The sequence below is a fragment of the Epinephelus fuscoguttatus genome, linkage group LG13 (genome assembly GCF_011397635.1).
Source record: "Epinephelus fuscoguttatus linkage group LG13, E.fuscoguttatus.final_Chr_v1".
Classification (NCBI taxonomy): Eukaryota; Metazoa; Chordata; class Actinopteri; order Perciformes; family Serranidae; genus Epinephelus; species Epinephelus fuscoguttatus.
Window position 1 is genome coordinate 10417844 of NC_064764.1, and position 18746 is coordinate 10436589.

The following is an 18746-nucleotide window of genomic DNA, read 5'->3' on the forward strand; positions in this document are numbered from 1 at the left end:
GTTATTAATTAAATCACACATCAGTCATATAAATGTCACATGAGCTCCTGGTACTAAATTGCATTTGATTTTTTTTTTAACTGTTTAGGAAGTTTGATGAGAAAGTAACCTATACAACATTTGAATGGAGAACCATAAACAAAGCTGATTCAAAATATGAAGTAATTTATGTAGTTTTATTTTGGCCTGGCCAAGAAAAGTTCATTGTATATCCCCTTTCAATTAACAAGCTGCCAGTGTGCATCCTATCCTGTCAGTTATTAAAGAGGTAATCAAAGCATTACAAAAGTAGCAGAACTCCATAATTACAAGTGCACTCATTATAAATGCATTTTATCAAAATGATTTAATAACGCAAGGAGAGCAGACTTTTAATTGTTGTTGGGGCCAGTGTCAATTTTTCTTGTGGAACATCTGGTATTAACCCTCTTGTGAACTGCAGTCAAACAAGGAGGACAAAGAAGTGTTGTGCCCTCAGGATTATAGAAGGTTTGTTCTGATATAACATGATTAGCTTCAGTGTTGACATGTAAATTCTCTGTAGCAATTTAGAATTGATTTGTACCATGTATGTAATCTGTACCTTCATATGCACCAAGCAGATGAATAATGCAGGACTCAACACCTTAATTATGTTTTAACATACATGACGTGGGACCAGGGGCCCAGTTAATGACATCATCAGAGATATTTCTTCAGATTTGACAGAGCTCCTTCAAAGCCACAGAAGACATTATACCGCTCCGTGTGTACAGGCTGAGTAGAGCTCAACATGACTAGTAAACTGGCCTTCATGTGCAATACTGGTAGAATTCTCCTTTAAGTGATGAACTGCATTACCAGATCTTATTTACAACATACGAGCACCGCTTTATAATTGCAGCAAACAGCTTAAAAGTATAGCTTAAGGATATTATGCAGAGTCTTCCATTGTGTCATTGTGTATTTGAAAATGCTTACAGTGCTATGTGACTATGTGTTGCCTTTTATAATGCAGTAAACAGCCCCCAGAGTACATAAGATTTACACCCAAACAAGTGCATTTGTATGATTGAGATGCAGGGCAGCGCTCAGCAAACCCTTACAGATGGGATCTCATAAGTTTATCTGTTGTGTGTAATACAATGCAACCAACTTTGTCTTTCACATCAAATATGCACACTGTCTCAGAACGATGTCGCTGAAATGGTGTTTTGGTCTCAGCTTTGCTTGCTAAACATCTAAAGTAGGCTTACTGGATGTGGATAGAAAACCCAGGCTTGTATATGTAACTATTTACGAATTGTTTTGTTGCTCATTTTTGGATTACAATGGGATACAAAGGAAGGAGAAACAACACAGGATTGCATCCATCCTATCCAGGCTTGGAGTTTTGTTCTAACTGAATAGTATGCAGTTTAAGGTTTCTTTAATTCTGTTGTTTCAGGTCCACTGGGAACAAAGACACAATAGCAGGGCATCTCCCAGCTACTAATGTGATTTACAAACTCCTAAATTACCCTAAAGTTGCTTTGGGTAATGTTTTTGTATACTGCTTAATATATTTATAACCTCTGTGTTTATCAATATGCAGTTGCGTTTGTGATTATAATATGGATTATAATGAGCTAAAAATGGCCTTTGGCAGTTTGTCTGCTGATATTATCATCCATCCTCTGATTCAGATCTCATGTCACAATATACCATCAGGCATAGGGTACAAAGTCTAGTCTCAAAACACCATAAAGTACCTGATGACTGTTATTAATGGGCAGAAGGGTGATGGAAAATCTGTAGAAAAGAGTGCCCGAGTGTTAGGGCCTCATTCAATATTTTCATTAACTGCATCTTTAGTTGAGCTTAATTTGCATACATCTGTCTCTTGGTGCCATGTCAGAGTCCTCAGAGACTCACAGGTAAAAGGACCCTTAACAATCAGTCCTCAATTAGAGATCTACTTTATCTTCTTTTAAAAAAACAATAACATTTTAAAGAACCAGAGGTTTTGGGGTGCAATGCAGAGTATTGAAGACATTGGCAGGTAGAGATGTCTACCTTCACTCCAGTATGATAGAACTAGATGGCACTCAGTTTGTGGTGCTCAAAGCACCAAACAATACATTTGGAAAAACTCAACAGCAATGTCTCTTTCCTGAAATCATGACCCGGTTACTAAAGATAATCCACAGACTTTGCTGTGAGCAGTTTCATGTATTTGACAGAAGGCAGACATTCAACTGTAAATAACACTACAGGTAAGATGAAGTATCCACCTTATTCCTGAGGGTGCTACTGTAGAAATGATTACGGGTAGTGGAAGCAGTTAGTCGAATTGACTCTCTGGGGTTAGTCTCAGTGGCTAACTTGGTGGCTAACCGCGTACAATGGTTCTTTGTGAAGGTAATTTGCCTTCAGTTTAGCACATACTGCCCCATTTTTAACAGATATTAAACTAATGTTAGATTATTTCTTAAATGTCCCTGTGGAGCTCTAGTACCTGTTGCTCTGTCTACATCTGTAACGTTTGTAACAACCAGACTAAGCTAAATTTGTTGATTTGTCAGTGTCAAACATACACCCAGATTAAAAAGGGATTGTCTCTCGAACCAAAGGTACAGTTTCCATCGCCCACTGACGGAGAGAAATAGATTGCCACCTGTACTGTACAACATTAATACCAGATTGTTCCGAAAAATAAAAAGCACCGTTCCTTACTAAATCAGTACAGGATGTAATTTGTGATGTTTCGTGCACACCCTAATGTATACACTATGTTTTCGCATGCTTAGAATGACATAATAAATAAAAAAATCAAAAGAGTTGGGAGCGGAGAAGTATTAAATCAGAATTTGCAAAAGAGAATGACACTGAGAATGACAGATCAGCCACTCAGTGTTAGCACTCCATGTCCCTGTCTGTCCCTGTCTGACTGCATTCTCAACCTGCATAAGAAAATAAAGTTAGTAGCACACCTTGAATTATGTGTTCAGTCATCTCAATTGAGAATGTTACTGATTTACCGTACTTTTTTCATATCATGAAATGAATGCCCAAAGTTATTTATTTTACTACTACTTTATATTGCTGATAATACTGAGGTCTGCTGTGAAATTAGGCGTCATGTTTCACTCAGTAGAACTCAGATTTAATAAATCAGTAGTTTTGAAATTGTGTAAACTGTGTGAGCATTAGCTAGGAATCCTCACGTTCATTCACTTCACATGGAGCTGAAATTCATTCATTCATTCATCTTCTAACCGCTTCATCCTCTTGAGGGTCGTGGGGGGGCTGGAGCCTATCCCAGCTGACATCAGGCGAGAGGCAGGGTACACCCTGGACAGGTCGCCAGACTATCGCAGGGCTGACACATAGAGACAAACAACCATTCATGCTCACATTCACACCTATGGACAATTTAGAGTTATCAATTAACCTAGTCCCCAATCTGCATGTCTTTGGACTGTGGGAGGAAGCCGGACTGCCCGGAGAGAACCCACGCTGACATGGGGAGAACATGCAAACTCCGCACAGAAGGGCTCCCACACCCGGGATTGAACCGGGAACCCTCTTGCTGTGAGGCGACAGTGCTAACCACCACACCACCGTGCCGCCCGGAGCTGAAATTCATACTGAATTATGTTAAATGTTCGCCAAATGTGTTAGTGTCTGTTTATGAGTTGTAAGAAATCGTAAGTCATCTTTTAGAAGGAGCAGATGTTTACTGTAAGCTAGCTCTGGCTCTTTTAAATTTAACTATATGCAAATGTAGTAGGGCAAGTTAATGGCTAAAATGCTCGTTTGAAAGGGAAGACAGCCAATGCTTTGTGAGGGCCCTCACCGATACACCCTTCCTACCCAAGGGGCGTCACTAACTGAGGCATTTCAAATGCTGTCGCATGCAATTGGATAACACGATGGCCAATCAGAGCAAAAAACAAGGTGACATATTCATTGCACTAAGCCCCATTTGTTTGCCCAACAGTGGGGCTAACTGATATATTATGCTTTTGCCGTATCCCATCGGCAAACCTGCAAAGACATCCTTCCTGGAAGCAAAGGCTTCTAGGGCAGTCTTCTGTTCCTCTCTCAAGGAAAAAGATAAGTGTAGTTGGCTTAGGGTTTCTTCCAAAGCTAAATTGAATGGACGTGGTCCTTCGGCAGCTGCCATCATGGATGTTTACTTTTCAACTCCTACAGCGCAGCTTTGTTGTCATCATGTTATGCCCGCCCAGAGCCCGCCTCTGTCAGATAGACTGATCTGATTGGTCTGATTGGCAATTCAGTGGGCTCTGCTCGTTGGGGCCAGGTTCCTGTGCAGTGCAAATTCAAATTTGCTGGGGGCGAGACATCTGGATTTCCAGGTTACTGGGGGCTGGGAATAAGGTAGATATGTTTTTGGTTTGGGGGTGAGCTGTCCCTTTAAACTTTTTCTCAGTGTAACCCTACCTTGATACCTTATAGTACATACCCTTGGTGAGAGTCACTGTTGCTGCCAGCTGCAGGTTTCTTATGAGAGTTGTGTAAACATGGGCCTGGCAGGTCAGTTTGTTTTAGCGCTCACAGCATTGACAATCTGCTGCGCATGTAACACCATTCCCACACACCAGCTGTTTACGGTACAGTCTCTTATGCAGACAGGGCATTTTAAGTCATGCTTGGTGACATTAGTTAACCAATAAGTGCATTTTAACCACAGCCTCGTTCCTGTGGGACTTTGTTGACAGTGCACTATTGCAATTTCTTGTTGTATAATGGCTTATTGTTGAACACTGTTAATGTTGGGCATCTGTACTGTATGTCAGCTCAGGGCTTGGGTCAGTTGAAGTGCTGACATGAGGTGTATGAGCTTAAAATGATTCTGCAAACTTGGTGAGGATGCTTTTAAAGGACATTTCACTGTATTAATAAACAAGGGGCTCAGGGATAACAATGGTGGCATTTTAGTATATGTTACACATTTCAAGTTGCTGCTTTACACCAGGGTATGAAATTAACAAAATATTTTGGGGGCAATTTTGGCCACCATGGTCTAAAAAATAGGTGCATTTTCAAAATGTGTGGGGGCCATCACAAAATTGTAATTATGTTCTAACAATAAGCACATGAAAAGCAAAACCAGCTAAGATAGTGTCTTCACTCTTCAGTAGAAACCACTATAAATGAAATAAATAATGGGTTACATAAAGTTATGGTTGCAAAATATCATTCAGATTTCCTATAATTCAACCAGTTTAAATGTGATGATTTAACCATTAATCTACTGATAGCAGTACTAATGTTTCACCACATTACAGTTACTTTTACTGTTAAAAAGGCCAAATTACTATAAATTCCTTAGATGCAATCCTGGAAGTAAGTTAATTAATTTGTCATTGTGTAGACACAGATCACCCAAGAAATGGTTAATTTGTACTTATGGTACAGCAAAGCCCCCTCCCCTTCTCTGTCAGATTACTCTCACGTAATCAGTGCAATCTCGTTGATTATGTCTCGTTGATATGTGGTAACTGCAGTCTGGAAAAAAAAAAGTATCCTCAGACGTGACGGTAAATTAATTTAATGAAAATAAAATTATACTTTAATGTCAGATTGTATTACTGTTAAAAATATAAATACATATAGTTGTTTCGAAAACCTGGGGGCAATTTTGGCCCCCGGAACATGGCTTTTGGGGGCATTCTTGGATAAATTGCAGGCCAAATGGCCCGTGGCCCTTGCTAATTTCTGACACTGCTTTACACCAAGGTGAAGTGGTAAAATGGGCAGACTGTCACCATTAGTACAGTAGCCACACACACAGATGTACACCATGAGTAGCTGGTCAGGTGGTTGATCCCAGACACAGCTCCCTGACTGCTCAAACACGCAGACACACACATTCCCTCCCTGTGCCTCCCTCCTCCCTGTACAAATTAGTTAAGTCACTGAACTCAAAAGCCTCAAAACAGGTAAGGAGCAATCTGTTTTACCAAGGTGTTATTTCTTTGACAACTGCACAGTATTCTCCTCCTCAGCTGATTGTTGTGTTTACTTGTCTGTGACTTGTCTAGCCTTGCGGTCTTAGCCTCTTTTTACACTGTGATGAACATGCTTCCAGGCCACAGAGCATCAGCCGTGCACCTGCACCTTGCCACAGTGAGCACTCGCTGTTTTGCATCGCAGCTCCTTGATTCCACCCGAAAAATTCAGGACTATACACAGCATCTTCCCTTAGTGACACTGTCTAAACTCAGTGGCTTCAACCTACAAAACTTGAGCTTGATGTGGTATTTGTTGTCGTGTAACAGGATGTTTGAGTCAGTCAGAAGTTCTGGGAAGTTGTGGCCTGTGTTCATTGATTTTATGTGAACCTGCATGTGTCACAGTGGGCCACAGCCTAATTTCGTACCACAGAGGGTTGCAAGGTATTTGCTGAACGATAGGGTGTGTCAGCCTCATTTTCCTTAAGGATAGGTTGGACTTTTCTTGGCCATTGATTTATTTTAATATTAAGTTGATGAAAAGTTATCGTACTAACATACAGTGAGTCTTCCAACTACTACCTGTGCTGAGTCTGTCATATTGAGCGCTATAATCAGGCTGGCTGTCAAAAGGCTTTTAACATGACTGTGAATGTGCCTGGTACTTGAGTCAGGAGATTTGCAGGAGACCTACCGCACAGCTCATGACAAATTCCACAGAATAGCTACTCTTGATCAGAGGATTGCTGGTTTGACGTGTCAAAATGACCACCTTGATCGGCCTTTTTTTTGTGTGTGTGTGTAAGTGTTTTTGAAGCAGTGGCGGGTGGTTGTCCATGTAATTACCAAAGTGTAAACATAAGGTGATGCCTGTCCTTCTCGTGGATATTTGAGCTAAGCCATGATGATTTCATACTCTGCCCGTGTCGCTGACGTCTCACCGTGTGGCCTCACCACTGTTGAATGAATGCTTACAGGAAACACTGAGGGGTGAGCTGAAAACAGTTATTTCTCTCGCTGTCTTCAGTGATTGTCAGCAGAGATATGTCACTTCACTCTGGTGTCTCATCTGTCTCTTACTTTTCTGAATTTCATGATACAACAGCAGACTGAGGTCCTCTAAGATTCCCACAGACAATCTGCTGTGAGTGGAAACCATGTGGCAGCTGACATCTGCCCTCTCTTGAGCACCTCAGGGTTTATTAAGAAACCCTCCACTCTGATATGTTTGCATATTTGTCATCTGACTCAAGAACAAATCGTGTTCTCACTCCCCACTTTGTGCAGCTTTTGGTTGTATAGCTCCCTGGCATTAAAAAAGCAAAAGCTTAATAGTTTCTGATGTAACCATCACCTTGAGGATCACAGATCTGCATCAACACCTCTCTCTCACACGTCTTATTCAAATCACAAATGCACACAATACCAAATATTGCAAGAAACCATTAAGAGAAAGCTCTACTGGGGATTATAGCCCATTTTTCTAAAGCAAATACGGTTATTGGCTTGATTGATTTTTAAGGAGGTCTATTGCGACAAAAAAAAGGATCAGTTGCAAAAACAAAATATGTAACTACGCTTTAGTTGTTTTGCAGCCAAAAGGCTGAGAGAGATTTTTATCCTTTACTCTTCTTTTCGTTTCCCTGCAGACAAAGGCTTGCTACTGATGGGAAGGATGTGTACTGTCGCGTGAGAGTCATATGAAACAGCTTAAGGGTCAAAGCCAGTTGTTTTTTTGTTTTTTTTTCATGAGGGAAATAACAGGGTTCCTGTTCTGTTGTCATTAACCTGGAAAAGACACGAGGAAATATTTTTGAGACAGAGAGTAGTGTATCGAAAAAAGTTTTTGGAATAAGCTTTATTTATAAAATCTTTGTAGGTAAGTTTTGTAGTCGTTCAGCCAGGTCAATTGACAAATTGTTTTGACAGAACACATTCATACTCGTGGTAACTGCAGTCTGGAAAAAAAAGTATCCTCATGTTCCATTAAAGTATATTCTTTCTTCACAAGCACTTTATATCAAAAGGATTGCAGCTGTTTGTATACTTGTCCAAGACATTTGTAATTTTAATTGTAGTTTAAAGCTTGCTGCAGGGCAGTAAAAACCACAACCAAATGTATTTCTGCAAAACAGTACTCTCTTTGAGCTAACACAAGAAAGATTATTGATGTACCTCATACACTATGATTTACTATTGAATTTGACTGAAACGTCACTCTGTGACAGTGTTACATGTGTATTCTTATTTCAACATATGAAGTTATGCTTGCATGAAATCCTTAAAAACAAAGCTACTGTTTTTTAGCCACCGCCACCATTATATCCAATGGAAAAATAAGATGTAAATGTTGCAGCTTTTTATACCTATTCCTCCAAAAAGGCTGTTACTGAAGCATTATATGATAATAAATACCTTTCAAAGTTCACAAGGAGCTGTTGTTGTTGTTCGAGGTGGTAATGACCACCTGTGTTAGATCAGGCCCCCCTCTTGTACACACGTCACAGTACTTATCATAGAAACACTTCACAGTATCAGATAACAAAACAACCTACCGACAGTTTTTTTTTAAAGTCAAAGTTTACCTTAAGATACCGAACAGCTGGGTTTGCATTTTAACATCAGTAGCTCAGAATTGATTGCAAAAGTTCCTCTTCTACCAATTCTGTCAAGTTGCTTGTTGTGCTCTTATCTTGATTGGTTATTGAATGGAGCCATTCATCCACTTTTTGACTTGTCATAGTGGGAAAAGCACAGGTGTTATCATTAGTGATAGAGCTACTCTGTTGACGTATCTCGGTAAAAACTGAACAATTTCAGGACCCTGAAACTGAAGTGGCTAAATGGAATTCAGCTATCACCAATTTTATTTACACCTGTGATTTTCCTACTGTGACATTTCAACATGTGATCAGTGATAAAGGTCCATCATGGCCTCAATAATGGGGCCAACAGAGTTCTTACAGGTCACACATACTGAAAAGCATGTTGTTGTAAATACTGTTCTATTCTATCTGTGCAGTTTTGAAGTTCGAGTTATTAAAAGAAAGACACTTGTTAGCAAAAGAGCTTAGATTTGGAAAATACATTAACAATTTCTATGAATGATTGCTGACTGTTTAATGTCATACCTAGTCAAGTTAGTTATGCTATTTGGTGGGGCATAACATGAGAGAAGTGTCATTACATAAAAAGTGACTATGCATATACTTTATATGGTGAATCCCAGAATAAATAACCAGATTATGCTCAAATCGTTTGGGCGAGAAGGGTGTGGTAGTGGCAGGAAAAAACAGAACCACCTTCTAAAGTTGGTAGCCAAATAAAGGTCATGAGTGACCAATTATTAAAAAGCAAAATCTCAAAATATCCATAAAAGTACCTTTAAAATTTCTCAAACTTTTTGTTTGGCATTATGCAGGTTTGAGGTATTAATCTGTAACCTCAATACAAATACGCTTTCCCTATAATATTGCTGAAGCTACTGCCATTGCAGTTTGTAAATGACCACAGGTCATTCATTCATTCATTCATTCTCAGCCATGGATGGTTTATATCACAGGGCTGGCACACAGAGACTAGCAGTCATTCACGCTCACATTCACATCTACGGCCAATTTTTAGAGTCACCAATTAACCTAACCTGCATGGACTGCGGTAGGAAGCCAGAGAACCTGGATAAAACCCCTGCTGACATGCGGAGAACATGCAAACTCCACACAGATGGGATCTAGCCGGCTGGCGGTGCAAACACGGATCCCTCCTGCTGTGAGACAACAGTGCCACTGCAGCACCGTGCCACCCTACTTTTGAGGTATTGACTGAAAATTATGCAGTGCCAAGTAGTACTGAAACGCTTCCAGTCAAACGATACCTGGATTTGATGCTTATTGCGTCAGGGTTCTGATCCCAGATGGTCCTGTCTCTTGACTTTCAGTAGCTGCCGTCTCTGCAGCTGCTCTCCTCCCAGCGAACCCAGTTCAACGTCTGCTGGGTAAGCAGGAGCTAACATAGCAGCAGCAGCTTACATCTAAGGTAGAGCCATTGAATGATCCCGCAAATTCACCCTGATACCGAAACGGCTTGACTCTGTTAATAACTATTAGCTTACCCTAACCTTTAGCTGTTTTATGCTAACAGTTATCCCTGTAACTGTGGGTAGTCAGATGACTCTCACCCACTGTTCCTGGGCTCAAACTCCCTCAGCAGCAGCTACAACCAGAACAGTGTGTGGTGTGGGGAAGTTGAGTGCAGAGCTTTTGATGTAGTTGGCAATACAGCGGGTGGAGATGCTACAAAAATATTCCAAAGTCTGACTATACCACACGTCACTCCATTCACATTATTGATATCGAATGAAGCACTGTTGGCATTAATCACCTTAAGGGTGCTATGACTGGCACTGGTATCTTAATTTTTTTAAGATACCCAGTCTATGAGCATTCTGTCAGATAAGTGTGTAAGTAAAATATTGTACTGGCTTGAAGTGAAAATGGTGTCTGGATGATACAGAATTTCACCTCTCTGTCCTCTGTAATATTTTTCCAGAGTGCATATTTCAGAAGAGTTGGAAAAAACCCTTACACAGTAGCACAGGAACTGGGGGCCAAGCAGGAGGAGACGTATTACGGTGAGATACCAAGTTATTGTGTTTCACTGTGCAATTTATACTTGTCTTGTTGTGCTGAAACAAATTGTGATTGCATCAGTGACAGCTCTCTAAATCAGTGTAGATAACACACTGTTTCCTGCATTAAGATCACTTTGATACAAACATACCACTAGATTATTTTTTCATTCATTAAGGTATGAAGTTGTGATTGTTCACAGGAAATAAGATCATTTTTAGTCTCAATACAGAGGAAAAAATCCAGTTACATTAAAAACTGATTTGTAATGCTTATTTTATAGATTGTGGTTTAAGTGACACACGATTAAATTCTCATGTTAAGTAGACACTCTCTTGTTTCCCCTAAAGGCCAAACACAACAAAGGCTCTAATCAGGAAAACACAGCAGACTCTGTAGCTGCTCAGAGGGTGTGCTCTCAAAAATAGGTCCTTGGTTTTTGCCCCAACCTATCTGCTGTGAGGTTCATAGGTCACTGCTGTCTCATGTTTATAAACACTGTCTTGTCGACAGCCGTGAAGTAGGCTTGTAACCGCACTTAACGTCTGCAGCCTTGAGTCAGTACGGCATCATTTGCTCCTTGGCCAAACTTAATTTCACACACCACCCATTCCAAGGGCACACAGTGGTAAGTAGCCTCACTTCCAGTCTCTAAAGGTAACTTAGCAGAATGAAGTCGGTGTTAAGTGACCGGTTTTATTTGATGTGGTATTAAAATGGTTGATTTGCTTACAGTTTTTAAAGGTGTTAAGTTGCGCTTTCCAGTTTACAACCTGGATAGCTCATTATAAAAGTGTAAAAGTTGGGTTTAATTTGGCTGTTTTATAACTGTAGCGTGTGCAAAAGAGTGACAGCATAGCAACGTCATATGATGGGTGACAAATAAATTACCAATGATATAATATTACATCAAGTATTTTATTGCGTAGAAATTAAACAGTATTAGTGAAAACTGTTTCTGCAAAAGTTTTTTATCTTGTTATATTTGAAGAAGGAAGTCCATAACAGGCTGATAGTTATTAGCTGATAAGCGGTTGATGTCGTCTGCACAATGATCAAAGCTTTGAAGGATAAACAAGAGCTTAGTTTAAAGCCCAGCTGGATCTTTTTGAATTTTTATTCTCTGTAAAATATTTTCATGGGGTGAAACAAATATATTGTTAGGGGTGTATTTTTGTTGGATGATTCACTTTAGAGCAATAAATGTGTGCTTTTTTTACGCTCTCCCAAAAACACTAAGTAACAGTGGTCCATTGTAAGTCTATCACTGATATGTTCTGTTTTTAAATGGGGCTCTTGTGCAGTGGTATTTAAGTGATCTTTGACTCGTTCTCTGTGTCCTCTCTTTTGAGTTTGTTTTGGAATTTCTTGCTTCCAGAAAGAAATCAATGTGGACATACTGTGCTCTTTTTCTCTTGTTGTTGCTCCCACAAGCAGACAGTGTACAATCTGTTGTTACTCGCCTTGACAACTGTGAGGAGGATCTATCACCCTCTTTGTTTTTAACATTTAGCCCAGTATCTGTAGTCTGCACAGCACAAATCTATTCCCTCAAGATGCACATGCTGTAAATCCAGTATAAACTTTGCTAACAAGCTGGCTGCCAAAGGCCTTTGTGTTTGTGTGTGTGTCTGGTCTCCGCTGTGTGCCATTTTACCATTATCCAGCAGTATTCCTCATCTGACCTCACTTTACTCCTCCTCCTCTTCTTCCTCCACCCCCACCCTCACCCCTCACGCATCAACCACCCACGGGCTTCACAAGAGACCTTATGAGGATCATTTGACTGGAATGATATTGCTGCTTCAGGCTTTTTAGAGTTGGGGAAAACAAGCAATTTGTTACACAATTCTCAGTAGAGAGTTTATTGTGCTCCAGAAGGCTCCCCGATTCAGTTATTAGATCCGTTATGCTAAGCTAAACGGTAGCCGTCTAGGTGGTTTGAAGGCGGTGTTTATGCAGACTTATTAATCTTTTTTGTGCGTGTGAACATGTGAACTAATGCAGACCCTGTGACACTGAAATGGGTGAATGTCAGTGTGCATCACTGCTAGGGAAGCTCTGATTGGGCTTTTTAAGGCTGCTATTGTTCACTGATTTAATTACCTCTGGATTATTCAATCTGATACTGGTCGTTCTATTTACATACATGTTTTTACAGTGTTTCCACACAAAAGTCAAAGTAAAAGCAATCACTCTGCCTCTTGTCTTTTAACCATTAGCATTGTGAGTGTGCTGTAAATTTACTTTGAGCAAATATGCATAGGCATTAGCATATGTTTTATAAACCCACACACCACGGCATTTATAGCCTAAGCTAATTTGTGATGGCCATCCCTAGAATAGCATTTAAAATACATAAAACTCATCAACAAATACACAGGAGGCAGTTCAAAACACAAACTAAGCAAATACATACTAAAAGTAATGACTTTTAAATGGAATTTTATTGAGGTGATTTTATTATGTTGTAAAAGTCCAAAGTCCAAAGTAATTATCCCAAATGTTTCACACGTGAAGATTTATGTTCCTGATATAATGCATAGTTCCTTGCATTGGCCTTCCTTGCATCAATTTGATTATTTTGTGTGATATTTGCACATATTTGCCATATTCAGATAGAAATCAATGTCAGAAAAATATGAATATTGTCAGGGCTTGACGCTAACTTTGTTCCCAAGGAGCACATGTGCTCCTAAGTTGAAAAAGTAAGGAGCGCACAAAGAACTTTAGGGGCACAATGTAAATTGATCAAATAAAGTGTTTTCCGTAATAAACATGATGCAAATAGACATTTACAAGCAAAATTATTTAATTAATTTGTATACAAAATGTACAGAAAGGTAAAATCATCAAGTTTTGAAAAAGTATTGTAATTTAATTTTGTCTTTAATGTTATTATCTTATATTCAATTCAATTCAATTCAATTTTATTTATAAAGCCCAATATCACAAATCACAATTTGCCTCAGGGCTTTACAGCATACGACATCCCTCTGTCCTTATGACCCTCACAGCGGATAAGGAAAAACTCCCCCAAAAAAAACCCTTTAACGGGGAAAAAAAACGGTAGAAACCTCAGGAAGAGCAACTGAGGAGGGATCCCTCTTCCAGGACGGACAGACGTGCAATAGATGTCGTACAGAACAGATCAGCATAACAAATTAACAGTAATCCATATGACACAATGAGACAGAGAAAGAGAGAGAGAGAGAGAGAGAGAGAGAGAGAGAGAGATATGCAGGTAATGACAGTAGCTTACAACAACATTATTGAAAGTAATAATATTATAGTTATAGTTCTGGCTACTGCGGTACAATATGTTGAAAGTATGTATTAATATCTGGCAGTATACATGTGTGACAATAGTCATATGTGTATAATAACAGTAGAAGTATGACTAATGACTAATGATGGCAGCAGCAGCAGGAGGCATCTGGCAGGACCACGGCAGCAGCACAACCACACACGTCACGCTGTCCAGGCACCACTGCGATATGAGTTAACCTGAGAGACAGTGGAGCACAAAGGCTCCGGAGAAGAAGCCGAGTTAGTGACATCCAGAATGGCCGAGTTAGCAAGATGCAGTAATAGAATACGAGAGAGAGAGAGTGAGAGTGAGAGTGAGAGAGTGAGAGTGAGAAAGTGCCCGGTGTATTATAGGGGGGTCCTCCGACAGACTAGGCCTAAGTCAGCTTAACTAGGGGCTGGTACAGGGCAAGCCTGAGCCAGCCCTAACTATAAGCTTTATCAAAGAGGAAAGTCTTAAGTCTAGTCTTAAATGTGAAGACGGTGTCTGCCTCCCGGACCGTAACAGGAAGATGATTCCACAGGAGAGGAGCCTGATAGCTGAAGGCTCTGGCTCCTGATCTACTTTTGGAGACTTTAGGGACCACGAGTAACCCTGCGTTCTCAGAGCGCAGTGTTCTGGTGGGATAATAAGGCACTATGAGCTCTCTAAGATATGACGGAGCTTGACCATTTAGAGCTTTATAAGTTAACAGTAGGATTTTAAATTCAATTCTAGATTTTACAGGGAGCCAGTGCAGAGAAGCTAAAACAGGAGAAATATGATCTCGTTTCTTAGTTCCTGTTAGTACACGTGCTGCTGCATTCTGAATTAGCTGGAGAGTTTTTAAGGACTTACTAGAGCTACCTGATAATAGAGAGTTACAGTAATCCAGCGTTGAGGTAACAAAAGCGTGGACCAATTTTTCTGCATCTTTTCGGGTCAGGATAGGCCAAATTTTCGCAATATTACGCAGATGAAAAAATGCAGTCCGTGAGGTTTGTTTTAAATGAGAATTAAAAGACAAATCTTGATCAAATATTACTCCGAGGTTTCTTACGGTAGTGCTAGAGGCCAGAGCAATGCCATCTAGAGAAACTATGTCATCAGATAAAGAGTCTCTGACTTGTTTGGGGCCAAGAACAATAACTTCAGTTTTGTCTGAATTTAACATCAGGAAATTGGTGCTCATCCAGGTTTTTATGTCTTTAAGGCAGTTATGGAGTTTAGTTAATTGATTACTTTCTTCTGGCTTCATCGATAAATACCGCTGTGTATCATCCGCATAACAATGGAAATTTATAGAGTGATTTCTAATGATGTTACCTAAAGGAAGCATATATAGAGTAAATAGGATTGGTCCGAGCACAGAACCTTGCGGAACTCCAAAACAAACTTTGGTACGTAAGGACGATTCATTATGAGCACGTGAACAAACTGAAAACGATCAGATAAATAAGATTTAAACCAGCTCAGTGCAGAACCTTTTAGGCCAATTAAGTGATCCAGTCTCTGCAGTAGAATTTGATGGTCAATTGTGTCAAGCGCGCACTAAGATCTAATAAAACAAGTACAGAGGCAGTCCTTTGTCTGAAGCAATCAGAAGGTCATTTGTAATTTTAACTAGTGCTGTCTCAGTGCTATGATGCACTCTAAATCCTGACTGAAATTCCTCAAATAGATTATTATCATGGAGAAAATCACACAGCTGGTCTGCGACTACTTTCTCAAGGATCTTTGACATAAAGGGAAGATTAGATATTGGTCTATAGTTGGCTAACACCTCTGGATCCAGGGTGGGTACATAGCCTGTTAATAAGGATATATTGATCATATCTAATATATGAGTGTTAACTAAAGGAAAGACCTCCTTAAGTAGCCTAGTTGGGATGGGGTCTAAGAGACACGTTGATGATTTGGATGAAGAAATCAATGCGGTCAATTCTTGAAGAGAAATTGGGGAGAAGCAATCTAAATATATATTAGGTTTTACAGCTGTGTTTGAGGTTAGATAGGTACTATCTGAGGACAGGAGGTCATGAATTTTGCCTCTAATAGTTAGGATTTTGTCATTAAAAAAGCTCATAAAATCATTACTGCTAAGGGCTAAAGGAATACAAGGCTCAATAGAGCTCTGACTCTCAGTCAGCCTGGCTACAGTGCTGAAAAGAAACCTGGGGTTGTTCTTATTGTCTTCTATTAATGCTGAGTAATAGTTTGCTCTGGCATTGCGGAGGCCCCTCTTATAAGTTTTGAGACTGTCTGTCCATATTAAACGAGATTCTTCCAGTTTGGTTAATCGCCAATTCCTTTCAAATTTTCGCGATATTTGTTTTAACTTACGGGTTTGAGAGTTATACCAAGGAGTGAACTTTCTTTGCTTCTTTAACTTCTTTTTAAGAGGAGCTACAGAGTCAAGTGTTGTTCGCAGCGAGCCTACAGTGCTATCGACAAAATGATCAAAGTCGATACAGGAAACCTCTGTTACTGAGGGACTTGGTATTGAATTTAATGACGGAGTAATCTTTTCCTTAAATTTTGCGACAGCACTATCTGATAAACCTCTAGTATAGTAACTGTTGCTGAGTGGCGTGTAATCGAGTAAAAAGAAATCAAAAGTAATCAGATAATGATCCGATAGCGAGGGATTCTGTGGAAAGACTTTTAGATTATCAATTTCAATTCCATACGTCAGAACTAGATCGAGGGTATGGTTAAAACAGTGAGTGGGTTCATGTACACCCTGACTGAAGCCAATGGAGTCTAATAATGAAATAAACGCGGTAGCCAGGGAGTCATTATCAACGTTGACATGAATGTTAAAATCGCCTACAATAATAACTTTATCTGATTTAAGAAGTAAACTGGATAAAAACTCTGAGAATTCAGATACAAATTCAGAATATGGGCCAGGAGCACGGTACACTATAACAAATAAAAGTGGCTGCGAGGTTTTCCAGGTCGGATGTAAAAGACTAAGAACGAGGCTTTCAAATGAATTATAATCTAGTTTAGGTTTAGGGCTGATTAACAGACTAGAGTTAAAAATGGCTGCAACTCCCCCTCCTCGGCCACTGCCTCGAGGAATGTGGGTATTATTATGACTGGGAGGAGTGGACTCATTTAGACTAACATATTCATCTGGACACAGCCAGGTTTCAGTGAGACTGAGTAAATCAATATGATTATCTGATATTAATTCGTTTACTAACACTGCTTTAGACGATAGAGACCTGATATTTAACAGTCCGCATTTAATTCTCCTGTTTTGTCTTTCTGTCACAGAAGAGGTTTTAATTTTTATGAGGTTGTTATGCACAACTCCTCTTTGTTTAATTTTAGATTTAAATAATTTAGGTGGTCGGGGACAGACACCGTTTGTATAAAACTATGAAAACTATGGCTGGGTAACTGAACTAGAAGCTCAGAGAGGCGTATAGGACTGCGACTCTGAGTCCTGGTCTCAACTCTGGGTTGTCAGGGATTTAAATTACTAATAAAGTTAGCCAGGTTCCTAGAAATGAGAGCAGCTCCATCCAAAGTGGGATTAATGCCGTCTCTCCTAATAAGACCAGGTTTTCCCCAGAAAGTTTGCCAATTATTAACGAAACCCACATCGTTTGCTGGACACCACCTGGACAGCCAGCGATTAAATGATGACATGCGGCTAAACATGTCATCACTGGTCAGATTTGGGAGGGGTCCAGAGAAAACTACGGAGTCCGACATCGTTTTTGCATATTCACACACCGAGGCAATATTAATTTTAGTGACCTCCAATTGGCGTAACCAATCTTTGCAATATGATTATCTTACATAATGTTATTACTATCCTAAAACATTCTCCAGGTCCTCTGAAACTCTGCAGGACTTAAGCGTCTTTCACACAGAGCTTTCGCGGCGCCCACCGTGGGGTAGGGCGCAGAGGACAGGATTTGGGGGAGTACAGGCTCGTTCAGGAGCTACAGCTCCATGGTGACCGCTTTCGGGTCTACTTCAGGCTCGTTCAGGAGCTACAGCTCCATGGTGACCGCTTTCTGGTCTACTTCAGGCTCTTCTCTGCTATTGGACACGCGGCGCCGAGATGTTGTCACAGCGTGTTGTGGTGAAATTAAAAAAATTTCAATTCGAGCACAGGCTGGCGGCACGTGGCGCTCAGCTCGGCGGCGGAGCGGCGCGCTCTTGCACCGCGGTAGCACATACACAATGAATGGGTTCGTTGGCGGAGGTCTGCGCTTTGCGCGCTCTGTGTGAAAAGGGCTTTATTTCCACCCTGCCCAGCAGCAGTACCGTGGCGAACGGTCCCTAAAGGCCTCTACACATGATCAGCTGTAAAACCGCTTTGCGCTGGCTGTCCCATTGTTTGTCTATGGAGAGGGCAGCAACGCCTGACAAAGCGGCACTGCTACCCTTGGCGTCGTGCACGATATTCATTGTGCCGACAGTGGCTTGGAAAACCGCCCATAACCGTGTCACACGGGGAAGAGGGCAGAGGGAAGGCAGCTGGAGTTCCTCCAACATTTGCGGTTAGATTATCATATTTTTTTATTGACAAAAATATAGGCTGCTTCGGCTGATTTTTTTTTTATGAGCACATGTGCCCCTAAATATTTTTTACAGTTCACACACACCTATTTTTAGTCGCAAATGTGAGTGAAACGCTCACACTGTCGAGCCCTGATTGTGATAGTTCAGTCTAACTTTCAGTATGCTCATTTTATCAGTAGGTCTAGACAGCAGAGCATTTTGAGTAATCACATGAAAAATCAGACATTTTACTTGTCTTACACACCTGATAAAAAATCCAAACATGATACAGAGTTACAGTTGCCATTGCCATATTCTTTATAAATAGATTTCAGCATGTGTATGCAGTCCTAGTAGTAATGA

The 18746-nt window shown here is 40.3% G+C and overlaps 1 protein-coding gene across 1 annotated transcript in view; it reads left to right on the top strand.

Annotated features, from left to right (window-relative positions):
- The first annotated feature begins 4495 nt into the window (after positions 1-4495).
- The window catches only part of LOC125899724 (zinc transporter ZIP10-like), a 33095-nt gene continuing 18844 nt past the window's right edge, over positions 4496-18746 (top strand). The window contains 2 exon segments of the mRNA XM_049594213.1: positions 4496-4518; positions 10488-10569. Of these exon segments, the coding sequence (XP_049450170.1) occupies positions 4506-4518; positions 10488-10569 (95 nt within the window). The 5' untranslated portion in view covers positions 4496-4505.